Source organism: Thalassophryne amazonica, chromosome 7 (genome assembly GCF_902500255.1).
Source record: "Thalassophryne amazonica chromosome 7, fThaAma1.1, whole genome shotgun sequence".
NCBI lineage: Eukaryota > Metazoa > Chordata > Actinopteri > Batrachoidiformes > Batrachoididae > Thalassophryne > Thalassophryne amazonica.
This window is the reverse complement of record NC_047109.1, coordinates 47,618,183-47,638,822: the sequence shown is the minus strand read 5'-3', so window position 1 is coordinate 47,638,822 and position 20,640 is coordinate 47,618,183. Positions and strand designations below refer to the sequence as shown.

The window sequence follows — 20,640 nt, the reverse complement described above, 5'->3', positions numbered from 1 at the left end:
CTGATTAAAGTTCCTTGTAATTGAAATATTCAAGTAGTTCCAGATTTGTAATATTCATGTGACTCATGCCCTCATTCAAAAGTCTAAATCTATATGTCCCAATGTTTTCCAGAGCAATAAAACTGAAAATAACTACTTTGTCATCAACTTGAAGAACAACCACACAGAGTATTGTGGCTACGTGGTCTACATGCCAAACTCTGAATGGGGCCGGTCTCCGAGTCAGAAAGCCTTGTTCTGTGCCACACTGAAAGGTAAGGACAATGATGACAACAACCAAATTCCTAAATGCATTCTTGTTTCTTTAAAGAAAGGTGAATATCTGCTATCTAGGTCACAACTGGCATACATTATTATTCAGTATGCCATCTGATTTACAGTCAGGTACATAGATATTTTGACAGTGGCATAGTTTTTGTTTTTTGTCATTTTGCCTATGTACACCACCACAATGTAATTGAAATGAAATGATCAAGTTGTGCATGTCGTATGCACGTTCAGCTCCAATTCAGTTTCTTTAATAAGAATATAGCATTCACCATTTAGAAATTTCACCCATTTTTATGCACAGACCCTCCAGGCTGAAAGTAATAATGTTTTAAATATAAGGATCCCAACTTTTAGACGTTTTCTTGAGCCAATTCCAGGAATGGGTACATTTCCAAGTCACTGATATATTCTGGACTTCATTTACACTGCTAGGGGAACATTTGGACACACTTTCCCGTTCAAGTGCACGCACATCAATCAAGAAAGACAAACAGTCAAACAGTATGGTACTGCATAGTAGGTCTGTCTAGAGTAAGCAAAAACTGAGTGACTGTGCAAGATGAAGACTTGTGACTGATGCTACCAAGACATCCATGATTACTTTGACGTACTTATGGTTATGTGGTTGTAATTGAGGAAACTTTGCAATATGCTACTTTTGTCTACTGTATTACAAGTTATACTGCTGGGTATAAGAGTGATGATTTGTAATACCAGTAAAATGAAGTCCCTTATACTCTTCCCTCTTTTTTGTCACAGGAGATCCAAGGTAGAAGTGCATGTTGATTTTGCATGTTTTATACCAAATGCCCACACCACATGACATGGAGAAATATAATAGGGGTAGGATTTGAACCAGCAACTTTCCGCATTGAAACCAAGCACACGAACCACTAGGCCACCACTCCTTTTGTAACAGCAGTTAACATTATATTTAATTTGTCCAAGTACTTGAGTGCTCTGAAAATTGAGGAATTGTTTATAATTCCTAAACAGTTAAGGCAGTACCTCTGTTATACACCTCATTGAATTAAAGCTGAAATTCTGCACTACAAGCACATCTTGATTGTTTTATTTCAACTCCACTGTAATGGTGAATACATGCAAAATTACAAAATGTGTGTCACTGTCAAATATGTATGAATCTGATTGCATTAGCACTCCTCTCCACAATGACATGGAAATAAACCAGTGTCTTCCTAATAAATCAGTACAAATGATTAAAGTAAGTGTTTCTGCATCTGCATCAAGTACCACTGTGACACTACAACATAAACAACAACAAGGCACACAGTGTCATTGCAATGATGGATTACATCATGGAATTTCACGCTTTTAGCATACCCTTGTTTTGTCTTGAAGGATGGTAAAATAAAATGAAACAGCCATTCCAACAAATGAGGATGATCTCTTGAGAGAGAATACTCAAGCAGTTTATTTCCCCATTCTTGCTTCTCACACACAAAAATAGATTGTTGGGAAACGACTGAACGTTGATGTTCTCTGTTTAGTTTATGACCAGCATAACTGGGTTTGCAGTATGAATGAATGAATGAATATCCTTTATAGTCATTGTCACAAGTACAACAAAATTGGAAAAGCCATCTGCTCGTGCATAAACATATAAATAAATGAGTAATATAAAATAGAAAGATAAAAGCAGTTTGATATAAGCATAAACCCACATACATGCATTCATACTGATTGCACAATTCTCATTATTGCATTTCCCTTTACATTCTGGCTGTATTGAGTTTAGGTATTGATGGATAAAAACTGTTCTTCAATCTTCTTGTCCTTGCTTTAGTTGATCTGTAGCCTCTGCCTGATGGTAACAGTTCAAGCAGAGCATGACCCAGCTGAAAAGTGTCCTTTATGATGTTACGGACATTTTGGAGGCAGTGGGAGCTATGAATTTCTTCAAGTGTGGGAAGAGAGCAGCCAACGATCTTTTGGGCCATGTTAATGACCCCCTGGAGCATTTTCCTCTGAGCCACTGTATAGTTGGTGTACCACACACAAATACAGTAGGGCATTGTGCTCTCAATAGAGCAAGTCAACTCAACTCAACTCAAACTTTATTTATAGAGCACATTTAAAACAACCAAGGTCAAGTGCTGTACACGTTAATACAGGATACTCAAAATGCAGCAATTGCAATAAATAATACTAAAATACATAACATGGTACTATGAATAGAATTTAATAAATTAATTAAAATTAAAATACAATGTTGCCAGAAGCCCACTTAAACTTGATTAAATGCCAGAGAAAAGAGGTGAGTCTTTATGGAAGATTTAAAGTAGACCTGCATTGAAATAAATGCAGTCAGATCTTTGGACCAAAAAATGACTTATATTTACACATAAGATCCTTCTGAATGTAGTAAAGTAAATCTGCAAGCCCAGATCTGTCATTCAACGGAGAAATCTTCATTTAAAAATGAGAAATTTACAGCTAAAATTTAGCCCTCCGCAAAACTGTCAGCACATCCAGGACGCTGCCGAGACGTCAGGGAGAAGACCCTCTCTCCCAGCATGCATTGCGCGCGCCAACTGTAATTTGTGGATTTATGTCAATTTGCATCTGCACCTTTTTCTTGTCTTATACGGAAGGATCTACTTTTTTAAAACTTCATATTGTCTTGCGGTACGCTTAGTGAGTACACATTTCTTTTATTTGTGCTTGAAAATTATTTTGGGGGACTTTTTCATACGCCCGTTTGACTGAGTGGTGTCGCATTGAAAAGCTACTGTCTTTCGCCTCCGGTGTTACTGTCGCGGGGTACGGAGGCGAGACCCGCAAAGAATCCAAGTCATTAAAAAGATATAAACCTCTCTCACCGGCCACGGAGCTCTGCGGCTCCGATTACCGAGATGTGCGGCGCTGCGGATTTTGCCGCAAGAAAGAAGTCTGTCCTTGCAGCAACAGGTGTCACCGGCCGCTCCACATTAAAACGGCGAGCGTAGTCTCTGGACTTGTGCCAAGTTGGCTGCACCTCCATTCAGTAGACAGAGCCGTGTCTGCAGCTGCACAGCAGACACGGGGTGTGAGTGGCCCGCGGCAGCATTTAATAAGCGCATGCACTCGGTAAGCGCATCGGAGGCAGTGAGAGTGAGGCGTCGGGGAAGAACGTTGCCCACTGTCGATGCCGCCGCTGATCTGAGCATGCAGAGCTGTATCTCGCATTCATTGCAGCTTACTTTTGGATGATGAAACCAGGATGTGTATAACAGTAAGATTACTAACAGATAAAATCAATTTCAATGCGGGATCGGACTGAAGGCGCGAGCGCGTCGTCTTGTCCCTGACGTCATAGAAATGATCCGGATGTACAAACTGTTTTCACGGAGGGCTAAATTTTAGCTGCAAATGTGTCATTTTTAAACAAAGATTTCTCGCTGAATTACAAATTTGGGCTTACAGATTTACTTTACTGCATTCACAAGGGTCTTATAAATACATATCAGCTATTTCTTTCTGAAATCTGACCACATTAATTTCAATGCAGGTCTACTTTAAAAACCTCATTCGAGCCTGCAGAATGGATGTGCCAGGACAGGTTGTTCCAGAGCCTAGGGGCCACAGCCACAAAGGCTCTGTCACCTTTAGTTTTCAGCCTCATTTTTGGGGTAATCAGTGGCAGTTGTTTCACAGATCTCAATGCTCTGGTATGGGTGTAGACATGAAGGAGCTCAGTCAAGTACTGGGGGCTAGGCCATTGAGAGCTTTAAAAACAAATAATAAAATTTTAAAATCCATTCTACAAGCAACCAGAAGCTAGTGTAGTAAAGCTAGGACAGGGGATATATGGTCATGCTTGTGTTTGCCAGTAAGGAGATGAGCAGCTGCATTTTTACCAGCTGCAGGCAGTGCAGGAGTGACTAGTCCAGGCCAAAATACAGTGAGGTATAGTAATCCAGTCTTGTGTTAATAAAAGCATGGATTACAGTCTCGAAATCTTTGCGTGACAGGTACCCGTCGTGCAAAGTACTGTGAATAGCACACCAGCAGTCTCTCTGTAATTTTATTTTTCCTAAGCACCCTCAGGAAGTGTAGTCACTGCTGGGCCTTTTTCAGCAGCCCACAGATGTTGACACTCACAGTCAGGTCCTCCTTGATGTGGACTCTCAGGAAGCAGAAGTCAGCCACCCTATCCACACAGTCCATGTGGTCAGTGGTGAAATGTGCATTGTTTAAAGACTGACTTTTGCTTGGCTGGCTCACAGATCTAGCAACTTGCTTCCGACTGATTGTTTGCTGTTGTGACGCTCTTCTGAACATTACACTGTTGTATACGTTTCTTTTATTTCTGTTTAGCCCTTTTCTGGTTGTTAAGTGTATCTACTCTGAACCTTATTAAACAACTACTGTTGTTAATCGCTAGCCGTTAGCATTTGCTAGTGGTTAGCTATAACTAGCTAGGTCGACCCCCCCCCGGCATTACGTTTTTATTTTTTTACCTGTTTCATTCTTCTTTTAGTTTTTTAGGGTAACTGCTGTGAATTTTAGGTCATTATTTCACTCCTGTGTAAATCTCCGGAGCAGCTAGCATTTTCGCTAGTGGTTAGCTTGCGTTAGCTAGTTTGCCCCCCGGGTTTTTTATACTTCTGTTAGTTTTTTAGTGTAAATGTGAATTTTGGCTTAGTACTTTACTCTTGTGTTAATCTTAGGAGTGGTTTACTTGGAGGAGTTTTTTTTTTTTACTCTTCCTACAAGTCTAATACTTCTGCTACATTTTCAGTGTAACTGCTGTGAATTTTAATTCATTTATATACGTCTGTGTGAATCCTGTGTGAGCCTTAGGAGTGGTTAGCTTATCCATTATTGGTTAGCTCGTGCTTGCTTGGCTATACTCTTGAATTTCTTAGTGCACAAAGTACACTACTGTACCTACTTTACACCCTCCCGTAAATCCTGCGTGATGTTGGAAGATAGGGTGGCTCTCTTAGAGAGCCGTGTCTGTAAGTCAGAGCAGCTTCTTAGCTCAGTGGAGTTAGATGTTACGGGCACTCCAGATGAGGTTAGTGTTGGGCCAGCTAGCGAGCCCATTAGTATTAGCCTAGAAATGCCGGCTGTGGAGGACAGCTTTCAGACTGGCTAGGTGGAGGAAGCCCTGTAGGGGTTGGTGCCCAGTTGTGGTACCCCGATTCCACTCGCCACTGCGAACTGTGAATCGGTTCTCCCCCTTGGAATTGCCTGATGTGAATTCTCTGAGCCCACAAGTGACTTCCACTCATGTCTCCAGGCCGAAACACTGGACTTTAGTGATAGGGGATTCTATCACCCACAACGTCAGGTTACAGATCCCGGCTGATGTTAAATGTATTTCTGGGGCCAGAGCTCCCGACATTGCATCCCATCTTAGGGTGCTGACGCTGCAGAAGGGAAGACAGACTAAGGAACATGACATGAGATATAGTCACATAGTTATTCACGTCGGCACCAATGATGTCAGGATGAAGGACTCAGAGGTCACAAAAATGGACATAGAGAGAACTTGTGACCTTGCCAGAAAGATGTGTCAGCATCGATTAACGGTCTCTGGTCCCCTCCCCTCCTGGGGTACTAATGAGGCGTTGAGGAATTCCTCAGCACATCTGTCTCAATGTGCCAAAAAAGTGCTGATGTCCACGTCTTTTCACAATTCCTGTGCTAGTCAGACGATGTCCCGGATAAAACATAGCGTCCAGTTTGGAAGTGAACAGCACATTCCACTGTTACAGGAGTTTTTGTCATGGAAAGAGGAGCGGAGGCTTCGCGCGTCACGGCGGTGCCGCATGGCACGAAGCAACGCCGTGATGAAGCCTCACAGGACATGTTCTGGCATGTCCAGGCACATCCACAATTTCTCGTATAATCACTCGATGGAAAAACCACCGACAGCTGTCTGAACGCCATCTCAAAGCCGTCCTGTGAGACCAAAACGGAGGTGGTTTTGTCTCGCTCCAGTAGCGAATCCATCGTGACGCGCGAAGCCTCCGCTCGGCTTTCCATGACAAAATCTCTTGTTAAAAGTGAAATCTGCCAGAAAATGGTTGATGTCCAGCTCTTGTGATAACCAGAGAAATGGCACACGATGGTCACGGATCCAGACAGCCATCCGTTTAGAAATGACATGGTCGTTCAGCCTGTCGATGGCGGCTTCGGAGCGCGGTGCGCCCTACAGCCGCTGGGGGCCATCCTTAAAGCGACAGTAACACTCCTTATTCTCTACCAAGCCCGTAACATTTTCACCGAAAGCCAGATAAATTTTTCTAATGGTTTCCAGCTGCCAGTCTCTAACAGTTTCTGAAAAAATTCTGATGGAAAAAAAGCCCAAATCATTCCACCATTTCCTGGCAATGAAACAACAACGAGGGGGCTGGACCACTCCTCACTCCTCACTCAAAGCCTGCTCACAGGCGAATGACGCAGCCAACAGGCATGGAAAAACTCACGCATGCGCACGAGGGTTCAAGCTTGTCTGACACAATCACACGTGATTCAAATCCATATGGTTTTTGAAAAAAAAAAATAAGGTCGGATACTTTTCTAATAGACCTCGTACATTTATTCACATCCCTCGTGATGTGAAGCAAGACGGGGGTGTTGCTCTTATTTATAAATCTATGTTTAGCTTATTAGCTGTTGGGGGTCACAAATATAACTCATATGAGCATCTGATTCTCCGCTCTGCTCAGGATATCATGCATTGCCTATGCCAGAAGTATAAAAATCAGCCATATTGCTTTGTCACTGTATATAGGCCTCCTGGCCCATATTCTGAATTCTTAGATGAATTTGGTGTATTCATCTCTAACTTGTCAACTAATGCAGATAACATTCTGATCATTGGTGACTTTAATGTTCATATAAATAAGCGTTCTGATCCCCTCTGCGAATCATTTATGGATATTGTGGATGCAATAGGATTTCAGCAATGCATTCGGGACTCAACACACATTAGTGGAAATACCCTGGATCTGGTTCTCACACATGATATTGCTGTCACGAATATTGACATCATGCCTCTTACATCAGTGGTCTCTGATCACTCATTTATTAAGTTTACAGTTTCACTGCCATGTTTAGTGGAACAACAACCTTACATATCACTACGGCGATGCATCAAGTCCTCAACTAAGACTGAACTTGAAGCTAGACTGCCTGATGTCTTAGCTTCACATGTGACAAATACCCAGTCAGTTGACAGACTTGTGGATAGTTTAAACTCAGTGCTCAAAACTGCACTCGACATGATTGCGCCACCTGGGTTAAAACTGCGCTCCCCCAAATCACAGCCACCTTGGTTCAGTGATTACCTGCATGACCTCAAGCATAATGCAAGAGGTCTAGAACGGAAATGGTGTCGTTCAAAATTAGAAGTATTCCACCTTGTGTGGCATGTTGCTATCTTAGACTATAAGCACTATAAGCATGCATTATTGGCTACAAAGCGGACCTATTACTCTGATTTGATCAACAAAAACAAGCATAACTCAAAGTTCTTGTTTGACACGGTGGCAACACGTATTCATGGACAACCACCTGTAGTTTGCTCTCATTTTACAGCACAAGATTTCCTGAATTACTTTGAGAAGAAAATAGAAGACATTAGGTTAAACATATCCCAGCATGCCTTAACCCAGCCACTACACCCTGCTGTTGAGGTGGGCGCCATTACTGAAGTATTACCTAGATTTACAGAATTTGACAGTATCTCACTAGGCATGCTTGCGATACTCGTAATGTCAACAAAAAGCACAACCTGTTTATTTGATCCTATACCAACAAAACAGTTTAAGGACCTGTGGCCCACTCTTGGGCTGACTGTGCTGGAAATTATTAATCTTTAACTTCTGGATCTGTTCCCAAATGTTTCAAATCTGCAGTGATTAAATCATTACTTAAGAAACCTAATCTTGACCCCAGTGTACTGAAAACCCAATATCAAAGATATCATTTTGCTCTAAAATTCTGGAAAAAGTGGTGTCACAGCAGCTCGTGGACTATCTTACTGAGAATAATCTCTTTGAGCCACTGCAGTCTGCTTTTAGAAAATATCACTCCACAGAGACGGCTCTCACTAAAGTGGTGAATGATCTTCTGCTTACAATGGATTCAGACACCACTACGGTTCTGGTGCTGTTAGATCTCATTGCTGCATTTGATGCCGTGGATCATCATATTCTACTTGATAGGCTGGAAAATAATTTTGGGATTACTGGGAGTGTCCTTGCATGGCTGACGACATACTTGACCAGTCATTCTCACTGTGTTTTGTACAGTAACACTACCTCTAACCTTAGTGACATAAAATTTGGGGTTCCACAGGGGTCCGTCTTAGGCCCCCTGCTTTTCTCCCTTTATATAGCACCCCTTGGGCACATATTGCGTCGTTTTGGGATTACTTTTCTCTGCTATACTGATGATACTCAGTTATACATGCCGATAACTGCTGGTAATGTCGTTCACGCAAAATCCTTAGAAGAATGCCTTGCATCACTGAGAAGCTGGATGTCTAGAAACTTCCTACTTTTAAACTCTGATAAGACTGAAATGATGGTTCTTGATCCAGTGAGACATCTGCATCAATTTGACCAGTTAACGCTCAGCCTAGGCTCATGTGTCATACATCACACTGACAAAGTGAGGAACCTTGGGGTAATTTTTGATCCTACATTGTACTTTGACCTCCACATTAGAAATATTATGAGGTCGGCTTTCCTTCGCCTGTGAAACATAGCGAACATTCGTCCCATCCTGTCTATGGCTGATGCTGAGACCCTGATCCATGTGTTTATCTCTTCTCGATTGGACTACAGCAATGTTCTATTTTCTGGTTTACCGTAGTCTAGCATTAGGGCTCTCCAATTGGTTCAAAATGCTGCAGCCAGAATTTTGACATGAAGCAGAAAGTTTGACTACATTACACCCATTTTGGCATCCCTTCACTGGCTTCCTGTCCCAGTGAGATCAGATTTTAAGGTTCTGGCACATCCCTACCTAGCTGACCTAATTAAACCTTATGTACCGGCCCGGGCTTTGCATTCTCAGGGTGCAGGACTACTTTGTGTCCCTTGGGTGAATAAGAAGTCTGCAGGTCATAGAGCTTTCTCTTGTCATGCCCCTGTTCTGTGGAATGATCTCCCTCCACCAATAAAACAGTCAGATTCTGTGGAGACTTTCATGTCCAGAGTTAAGACGCACTTATTTTCTCTTTCGTATGGCTAGCATATTGGTATAGATTTGTTTTCTGCTTTTTAATCTTTTAATTTATTTTATTAGTAAACGGAGTGTGCCGCGGCCTCAACTTTACCTAAATTCTGGGTTTTTTAGTAAAGCTTAGAGCTAGTGGCTGACGATCACCTTAGTATTCCTTCTGTTTTTCTTGTTGTTTAATCCTCGCAAATTATACAGTATTTCTTCTCTTTCTGATACCTGATTCTGTTTTTTCTCTCTGTTTAAGGTGCAGCTCCATTCAGAGATGGAAGTTGCATTTGTGGTGGCGAACCTCCTGTCCTGTGCACCAACAGCATTTCCTGTCTATTTGTTTTGTGAATTGTTTGTAATTTATGTCTGTAGCATGGCCGAAGCAGAGGGTCACCCCTTTGTGTTTGGTCTGCTTGAGGTTTCTTCCTCAGAGGGAGTTTTTCCTTACCACTGTTGCTCTGGGGGTTAGTAAGGTTAGACCGTACTTGTGTGAAGCACCTTGAGGCAACTCTTTTGTGATTTGGCACTATATAAATGAAAATAAATTGAAATTGAAATTCCACAGTAACCATGTCTATGCAGATCTTGATGTAACACTGTCTGTGAACACCTCCAGGTTGGGGCCTTCAAAAATCTCCCAGTTGGTTTTGTCAAAACACTCCTGCAGCTGTTGGGAGGCATCATCGGGCCACGTTTTAATAGTTTGTATTATGATAGTATCGGTTTTCCTTAGTAGGGCAGGAATTAAAAACAGTAACAAGTGCTCAGACTGGTCTAGGTGTGGTAGTCGCCTAGCCTTATAACCCAGCTTGATGTTGTTGTAGACATTGTGTATTAACTCCTCTGGTAGCACACTTTACATGCTGGTGAAATTTGGGAAGGACTTCCTTTAAGTCTGCATGATTGAAATCTCCTGCTATAGTGTGCACAATGTTGAGTTCCTTATTCTGCTGCTCTCTAATGCTGCTGTGTAAAAGTCCAACAGCAAAGCTAGTACTAGCATGCAGTGGAATGTTAACAACAGCTACCGAGACTATGGTGAACTCTCTTGGGAGATAGAGGGTCTGCATTTGACAGGCACATACTCCAGGCCCAAAGAGCAGTGATCATCTATAGTCACTGTGTGAGTATACCAGGTCACCACCTTCAGACAGTCCATGAATGTATCCTTCTTGCACTGGAGGGGTGACTTCACCGGGTCGGACAGCTTCTGCAGCAGCTGTCGTTGCAGCTCCACAATCTGGCTGATGGTGGCCTCAGTGGCATCAGCTGGCCTGGACGTGGACTCCGTGGGGGTGTCCTTGCCTGACTGAGCAGCCTTGGGTGGTTGGTGATTCGTGCTGTCTGTGTCACTCTCCGAGTGGGTGAGTCTTGCTGTGGCGGACAGGCCTGCCCTGGCCTGGATTTTCGCCTTCATCTGCAAGAAGCATATTCAGATGTGGCGTGAGCATATGTTGGCAGGTTTTTCTAAATCACCATCATGATAGATATGTAGGTAGGTAGGTAAGTAGATAGGTAGGTAGGTACAGTAGTGTTCAGAATAATAGTGCTATGTGACTAAAAAGAGTAAACCAGGTTTTGAGTATATTTCTTATTGTTACATGGGAAACAAGGTGCCAGTAGATTCAGTAGATTTTCACAAATCCAACAAGACCAAGCATTCATGATATACACACTCTTAAGGCTATGAAATTGGGCTATTAGTAAAAAAAAAGTAGAAAAGGGGATGTTCACAATAATAGGAGTGTGGCATTCAGTCAGTGAGTTCATCAATTTTGTGGAACAAACAGGTGTAAATCAGGTGTCCCCTATTTAAGGAGGAAGCCAGCACCTGTTCAACATGCTTTTCTCTTTGAAAGCTTGAGGAAAATGGGACGTTCAAGACATTGTTCAGAAGAACAGCGTAGTTTGATTAAAAAGTTGATTGGATAGGGGAAAACTTATACGCAGGTGCAAGAAATTATAGACTGTTCATCTACAATGATCTCCAATGCTTTAAAATGGACAAAAAAAAAAAAAAAAAAAAAAAAAAACAGACACGTGGAAGAAAACGAAAAACAACCATCAAAATGGATAGAAGAATAACCAGAATGGCACAGGCTCACCCATTGATCAGCTCCAGGATCATCAAAGACAGTCTGGAGTTACCTGTAAGTGCTGTGACAGTTCGAAGACACCTGTGTGAAGCTAATTTATTTGCAAGAATCCCCCGCAAAGTCCCTCTGTTAAATAAAAGATGTGCAGAAGAGGTTACAATTTGCTAAAGAACACATCAACTGGCCTAAACAGAAATGGAGGAATATTTTGTGGACTGATGAGAGTAAAATTGTTCTTTTTGTGTCCAAGGGCCGTAGACAGTTTGTGAGATGACCCCCAAACTCAAGCCACAGTTCACAGTGAAGACAGTGAAGACAGTGAAGCATGGTGGTGCAAGCATCATGATATGGGCATGTTTCTCCTACTATGGTGTTGGGCCTACATATCGCATACCAGCTATCATGGATCAGTTTGGATATGTCAAAATACTTGAAGAGGTCATGTTGCCTTATGCTGAAGAGGACATGCCCTTGAAATGGGTGTTCCAACAAGACAATGACCCCAAGCACACTAGTAAACTTGCAAAATCTTGGTTCCAAACCAACAAAATTAATGCCTCGCAGATGTGAAGAAATCATGAAAAACTGGTTATACAACTAAATACTAGTTTAGTGATTCACAGGATTGCTAAAAAAGCAGTTTGAACATAGTTTTGAGTTTGTAGCGTCAACAGTAGATGCTACTATTATTGTGAACACCCCCTTTTCTACTTTTTTTTACTAATAGCCCAATTTCATAGCCTTAAGAGTGTGCATATCATGAATGTTTGATCTTGTTGGATTTGTGAGAATCTACTGAATCTACTGGTACCTTGTTTCCCATGTAACAATAGGAAATATACTCAAAACCTGGATTAATCTTTTTAGTCACATAGCACTACTATTATTCTGAACACTACTGTAGGTAGGTAGGTAGATACATAGATAATGAAGCGGCATTATGGCAGCCAGGTACCCCAGAAGGGAAGAGTGGAAGATCTAAGAGATAACTATACATATAGCATAGCAGTCAGGTACCTCAGCTAGATGTAAGTAAAATTAAGACAGGTACCTCAACACAATAAAAATAAAGGTAATACAGACAATGCAGACATTGAGAATATGAAGGATCAGACTGCACATATGGGGTAAATGTAAGGAAAACACACAACATGTCCACATCACATTTCTGTAAAAACATACTTACACTGACAGTGACCCTCTTCTTGGTCTGAACAGTGAGGTGAGGCCTGAGAAACTCAAAGTGGTGCAGGATCCAGTGGTCCCTCGTGGTCACCTCCTGTGATCCTGTCCCTGTCACCTTGAGTTTCCCAAATGTCGTCCTCATGTTGGCGTACCACTTTTTGAGGTGGTCAGTAGTTTGTCCATTTCCCGGGCCTTCTCCTCCAACAGCACATCCTTAAGGGCCTTCCTGACATAGTGTGGGTGCTTCTTGTTCAGGAGGCACTCTTGCTCTGGGTCCTGAAGCCACTTCACCGTTTCTCGCTCCTGCTCCTCAGTGAACTCGGCCATTACCATCTCACATTTCCGCTTGAGCAAACACGTAGCTGGCTGAAAGGAGCTCGGTGTCTGTGCCACCGGGGTGGTCTGGTGTTGGATGCAGGGCTTGGGTGACTGTGTGTGGTGGCAATCTGGGAGTGCTTGGAGGTGACCCAGCAACTGCTTGTGGCAGAGGTGGTAGTGCTGCTCCCTGGTGCGGGACCGGGAATGGCTCAGCTGGGTCTGCCTGGCCTGCAGAGCATCGGCCCCATACTTGGCCGCGGACTCAACCCAGTCTCACAGCAAGTCATGATTCAGCAGCACAAAATATACATTAATCTATTGGTTTGTGATGTTGTGACGAAAAGCGCCTCATTTTCGTCACGGCAGCATAAATTGATTCTAATTCATTCCGTGATGGCTGCACGAAGTTAAAAGTGAAGCGGGGGGGTCAGGGTGGTTATGGTTAGGGTGGGGGGTAGGAGTAGCGTTAGTAATAGTGAGTTAAAAAAATCCCCGTCACGAAAATTTGACTCATTTTGTCACGGGAGCACAAAAAAAAAAAACAAACATGAGACAGGGCTGTGATGACATGCTAGGTCTTGGTGGGTTTCCTTTGTCCCGGCATGGTGACATTGTTTGGATCTAATTCACTGGTGTTTTCTCTCTCTCTCTCTCTCTCTCTCTCTCTCTCTCTCTCTCTCTCTCTCTCTCTCTGTCTTTCTCGCTCTCGTGGCAATGGATCATGCGATCATCAATTGCGTGCCAGTGTCCCACCATCTCATCCTATCCAGAGGTGTTGCAGTCAGTGTGGTCCAACTACGATCGAGGCCCAGTCGGGACATTCTGGCCTCATTTGTGGTGCATTTGGGGGCCACTCGGGACATTCGGGTTGCATTCATTTTGCATTGGGGAGCCACTCGGGACATTCAGGTCGCATTCATGTTGCATTGGAGGGGCCACACGGGACATTCAGCCATGTTCTGTATTGGCTGACCATTGTGGTATGTCGGCCGACCAAGTTCAAATTGTTTTGAATGCTGTCAGGACGCCATATGGAACACTTAGACTGCAGTCAAACTGCGGTCAGACTGCACTTCAACCACCGTTCAGGCTTTTTCTACCTCAAATGCACCTCAACAGTTGGGTGCATGTGTTCTACATTCGGGCTGGCCACGCGACTATGACAGACTGTTCAGATTGCACTCAGACTGCTGTCAGAGGTTTTCAAATGCACCTCAACTTTGCCCAAGTGTGGGTCGCATTTTCATTTATACGGAATTCGGCATCAGTCAGACTCTAGTGTGACAGGGGTATAAGTGGGGTATTACCTTCCAGAGGACAATTGTGATGAATGATAAATGAGACACAGTGATGGAAATTTTCACAAAGTACTGCACACATCGCTTCATCGTCAAAAATTGTGTAACTAGTAGTCTGACAATCATAATCACTCACAACAAGCTGAATTTTCATAAAATGGTATCAACATGTTCAAGTCTAGGATGATGCGCTTGTACCACATCTGCCACACTACAGAACCATCTTGTTTCCTGAATGGCAATTACCCAGGCAGACAAACCATCCATATTTACCTCTCAAAAGTAGTCTGCTCCCACTCATAACCAAGAAGCTGGGTGTGCCTTGGGGCTAACTGAATAATATGGGTCATGTGTCTAAGTGTCTCTAGCTTTGACCCTTGTGTGCATCATTTGAACAACCCCAGGTGCAGATGTGGGGGACCTGGGGATCTGTAGTTAGCCTGGAGTTGATGGAGTTGGTGGTTAGGGTTAAGGTTAGTGGTGGGCTGCAGGGCTTTCTAGGGCCTCCTATGGGCAATATGATGAGCCTTATATGTGACTAGCGTCAGTGTATACCCTGCGCCAATCTGAGGGACCAGTAGTGATCTGGGGTACTGTTGGAGTTTGCCCAGGTGGGTATGGTCTTGGGCAAGTGGTCTTGGGCTTTCATGCCCTGCCTCATCTTGGAGCCAGGTGTCTGTTTCTTATCACATGCTAACACTGCTGCCTCATACCTGTCTGCAAGGCAGTTTGGGGTTCCTTCTTGCTGAGCTGTTCTATGGTCTCTGTGGTCACTTCTTGCCTACTGGTATCATGGGCTATTAATCTTATCGCTAAGCATTTCCCCTTCCACTTGGGCAGGGTTGCACTATGCCCTGTGGAACTGCAGTGGCTGTGAGCTCTCCTACATGGCTAAGGGGCCACACCTGCAGTTTTAGAGCTATGTGGCACTGATTCAAATTGTCAGTCATTTATGACTCATGATACCACACCCATCATTACACCTACACACTGTGCATAATTTCAGTGTGTTCTCACACACATACATAATGTAACTCATATTTACTCATTATTCTCAGTAATTCACGTGACATTCTAATGTTTACTGCAGTCATCATGAGCAGCTTCCTGATTATATATTTTCATCTTCCTTTTGTTTTTAATTATTTATATCTGTGTTTTAACACTGTCTTTATCTGTGTTGTTGTTTTAGACACTGTTTTTGTTGTCCTTTGCCAACATCACTCATATTGTCACTGTCATTATGTGGCCAATAGTTTGTGTCATCCTCTTAATTAAAAAGCAAATTGCGTTTATAATATTAAAATTGTACAGTATATATGCATAATGGTTTGAGCAAGATGTAAGTCAGACAATGGTGATATAGACAGACAAGGGGGTAGTGGGCAAGTAGCTATGTTTTTGTTGCAGCCAGCTAAAACATGGACATCCCCGTGGCCTTCTTTAGCCATTGAGGTTTTCAAAATAAATCACCTGTGTGCTGGAACATGCCGACTAATTACCACACAGCCAAAACGTCCTAGCTGGCATTCAATCACAATGCAAGTAATACTGCTCATGTCAGTCTCCCAAAGTAACATTTGTTTAAGATAAACTCATTCCAGCAATACCAAAGGATCCTCCAAACAGACCTTGTATCATCGATATCCAGTCATTGCCTTAGGGCCCTTTCACACATACTGCCAATGTGGTTGAACTGCACATGTTTGCATGGTTCACTCATACGAGCTGTTTCGCCGTGAGTTGCCCTGAGTTGTACATATTTGTTTTAATGTAAAGGAAGATGGAAACAGCTGAGATGAAGTTGTACAGTGCCACATGTGTTCTTTTCTTTTGCTAAAACATTATGACATTTCAGGATGTCAACCACCCCACCACTAACCATTGCTGCTGTTTTCAAATGCAGTTCAGTTTATTTTCATTTATATAGTGCCAAATCACAACAGAGTTGCCTCAAGGCGTTTCACACCTGTAAGGTCTAAACTTACTAACCCCCAGAGCAACAGTGGTAAGGAAAAACTCCCTCTGAGGAAGAAACCTCAAGCAGACCAGACTCAAAGGGGTGTCCCTCTGCTTGGGCCATGCTACAGACACAAATTACAAAACAATTCACAAAAGAAACATACAAGAAATGTTGTTGGTGCACAGGACGATTTCCAGAACAGATACCACACCCATCGATGGATGGAGCGCACCTCAAACAGAGAGAAAAAAAAAATAGAATCAAGTTTCAGAAAGACAAATACAGTATAATTTGTCAGCATTAAGCAACAAGAAAAAACATAAGAAATACTAAGGTGATCACCGGCCACTAGCCCTAAGCTTCACTAAAAGACCCAGAATTTAGATAAAGTTGAGGCCACGGCCTACGCTGTAATAATATAATAATAATATAGTAATAAAATAATAATGATACTAATAATAGTGTGTATATGATACATAGAGTATAGAGCCTAAACAATTTATACATACATTAAAACAGTGAATCAAAAAATACATAATTAACAGGAAATAAAAGGATTGAGTTCTTTTTGTTCCTTTTGTTAAGGTCTAAGGTTCTAAAAACATTCTGGACTCAAACACCATTCTGACTCATTATAGAAACTGCATAATTTATTACCATCTTTGAAAAATGTCAGCTACCTATTTTATAAACACTACCAAATCTAGAGCCTGTGGATCCCCACAGGCAACACAGTAGTGCAGATAATTCCTGGCTTGTCCATTTTCCCAGATGTACCACAATTTGAATAATAAACCCACATGTGTTTAATTCCCTCTACCCACTTTCCTATCTACTCACTGAAAGAACACTTATGTCACACTTCAAGGTTAAATCTTACCTCTTGTCTTGGTGGATGTAATTAAAATTATTTTTTTTCATATTTGTCAAGCTTTAGGCAGTCTTTTGTGACATATTCACATGCTGATGAAAATTTTGTTTATTGATCAGCCCTAAATACTTAAACCCGGTTCACCAAGTAATGAGATTGAGTTCATGAGTCCAGTTGACAGAATTCCATCAAATCAGTGGAGAACATTAATCCCTGAGTAATTTCATTATCATACTCATTTGAAGTTAACCTCACATGCTTATCACTGTAATTAGAAATTATATAAACAGTTCTCTATTTACAGTTGGCTTCAAGTGTTTATGCTTTCATGTCAAACCTAACAGCAACGATTGAACAACACATCAAATGTATTTTTTCTGCATTTGACAAATACACAAAATTACAGTTTAAGAAAAGCATGTCAAGTTTGATATGGTGCTTTGTAAATTCCTATTGGCATAACTTACTGATTACTGTACTAAATTAGTACTTACGAGAAGTTACTGGTGTATCCAGGGACATTTGTTTTATGTAACAGTGCTACGTTACAGGAGTGTAATTTCCTCATAACATGCCTGAGCTTGAGTGCCATAATTGGAATTTGAATAACATCCTCCTCCAAAATGTTTCTGATATTATACAAGATAATTTGTTAACATTAACATATGCCAACATTTTTTTTTCCTTAGAAGACCCCTGGATACTTTTGCCATGGCTCCTCATGAGTGCAACCATTCTGACTATCATAGCCATAGTCTCTGTGGTGTATATGTGCAGATACATAAAGGGTGGAAAAGGAAAAGACATGGCACGGGATTTGGTAAGACTATTTTTTCTCTTTGGTGTGTGTCTAAAAGGTTGCATAACTGGTAATTCAAGCAGTCCTGCGGATTGTGACTGTGCACATATTTCATGTCTTGGTACAAGGCCATTGATACAACAAAACAATAAAATGTTTAGTCTCACACAGACACACACAGACACACTTTTATTATGTCAGAATGTGTATAGGTTTACCTGTACAGCCCCAAATGAGAAAAAGGTAGAACAATATGGAAAATATGAATTTGCTGGCTTTACTTTGACTGCAATTTCATTGTAGAAAGTATGTGTCCAAAATAATTCATGATGTGTGCAATCAACTTCATTTAATTTGTTCCTTGTTTTTTTTTTTTTTTTTTTTTCATTCCTGCATGTCAGGCATGCAACACATTCTAAAAATGTTGTGATGGGGCAATTTATGGCTTGTTGTAATGATGTTATTTCAAAATGGTGACATTAATAGGTGATTGTAATCATGATATGGTATAAAAGCAGTACCCACAAAAGGCTGAATGATGGAAACAAATGTGAAGTCATACATCACCTTTCTCTTGACCTCATAATCATTGACCTTTGTTAAACTTGAAAGGTCAAGGTCAAGATCATAACCATTTAACTTGAACCACTTGGAGTAAATACAGATTAAACATAGTGCCAGGCTTACTGTATGTTTTAACAAAGTATGAAGTGGTTAGCTTTTGGACAGAATTGATCAAATGTCATTTTTCACAAAGAACCATATACGATGATATCATTGTATCACAAAGAATCATATTTCTTAAGTCTGTACCAATGTCTGCCTGAGTGTCCTTCTAGTTACCATTTTGTAGTTACCACTTTATAGTTAGAGAGCTAATTTAGAATGGGAATATGATATTATTATTATTATTAATAATAATAATAATAAGAATAATAATAATAATAATAAATATTACCATACACTGTTTAAGGTAAAGAGGAAAACAATGTATCATCTTTTTAACTTTGATGTATATTATTATTATTATTATTATTATTATTATTATTATTATTATTATTATTATTATTATTATTATTATTATTATTATTATGATTTTTGTATTCTTTCTGTCAAAACAGGTAAATCCATCAGGCAATAACCCGGTGCCAGTGTTGCAATCTCCAGATGCAGATCTTATTATTTCTGTGCCTGTGGTTTGTACTCAAATTGAACAAATGGTGTACAGCACCATAATGGTACAACCAAGAAGGCCATCCACTGGGATAGCAGGCTATTCTCCACAAGACATCATCTGCCAGGTTATGCAAGGAGACAATAACTCCTGTGTGAGCACAGGTCTACGGAGTCAATCTGTTAGGTGTCAGGACACAAGCACCCAGTCATCAGAAATTTATGGTGCAGTGGCTGTCCATGTTTCTTCTGCATATGATGATTTTCACAAAGATACCATAAAGGACCAAGACACCTGTAGGCCCCTGAGGTGCAACATTGGAGAAAGCTGTGCAAATGGTGGTACAAGCCCAAAGTTGATCTCACATGATTCACTCATATTACCTAACTTGGATGACTATGAGAATGACCCAGGGAGACCACTACTGCTGAAGACAATGCGGGATAACAATGGAAAACTGATACTGTCTACTCTCACGCATCAATTGCAAAGCTCCAAGGACAGGCCAGCATCACCTGTTAATGTTGAGAGAAAACTACAGTTGTCAGACCTGACTGATTCCAACAGGGGAATGTCGGTATCATCACTGCACAGCACTGACAGCTCGGAGTGGACAGACTCAGGATGGGATGAGAGCACCATTAACAGCCCAGTCCATTTTGTCTGCAAAACGAATTACTTCCCAAATCAACTTGCACTGCCTGATTTCAACACAGGATGTATGAGCCCACCGACTGAAAATGTTATAATTCAGTCAGCTTACAAACAAAACTGGATACCTGCTGTGACTCCTGAAAAGGAATCTGAGGACATTTGTAACTACAGCAAAACAAATACACGTTGGCTTTGAACTAATGTCAAAAACGAAGAGGAAGAAAAAAGGAAAGTTGAGGAGAGCTCAAAGGAAAATATTCTAGGAGGTTGGGTGGTTCACATTCAAGAATAATACTTGTGATTTGTGAGGCAAAAAAGCTGCCAGTATCATTTCAAATATGACAGACATTTCACACTGACTGATGTAATGATGGGGTTTTGTTGGAACTCCAGAACTATATATATATATATATATATATATATGTGTGTGTGTGTGTGTGTGTGTGTGTGTGTGTGTGTGTGTGTGTGTGTGTGTGTGTGTGTGTGTGTGTGAGAGAGACATGTTTACATGTTAAATGTTAAAAAAAAAAAACTCCTGTGATCATTTGATAGCCACACTTTGAAGTGCTTCATGTTTACACAGTTTGAACCAGGGGGTTTAGCTTAAAACTTTGTTCACACGGCAAGATAATTATGCGCATTTATGACCTGATCTAAAGGTGCCCTGACACTTGCACAACTTTGATACACACACTTGCATGCACTGTGCCGTGCAGGAGAGTAAACTCATCTTTAAAGGGTGTAGACTGAATGTGAGAGGGGCGCCATTGCGTGCAACTGTGCAAAGAGAATTTTGAAATGTTCAAAAAAATCTTTC

At 41.4% G+C, this 20,640-nt stretch overlaps 1 protein-coding gene across 1 annotated transcript in view; it reads left to right on the top strand.

Moving 5' to 3' along the window:
* Positions 1-20,262, top strand: part of LOC117513877 — a 44,959-nt gene extending 24,697 nt beyond the window's left edge. Inside the window, exons 5-7 of the mRNA XM_034174113.1 lie at positions 113-254; positions 17,886-18,016; positions 19,117-20,262. Coding sequence (XP_034030004.1) covers positions 113-254; positions 17,886-18,016; positions 19,117-20,019 — 1,176 coding nt within the window. The 3' untranslated portion in view covers positions 20,020-20,262. The remainder of the gene's footprint in view (positions 1-112; positions 255-17,885; positions 18,017-19,116) is intronic.
* The last annotated feature ends 378 nt before the right edge of the window (positions 20,263-20,640 follow it).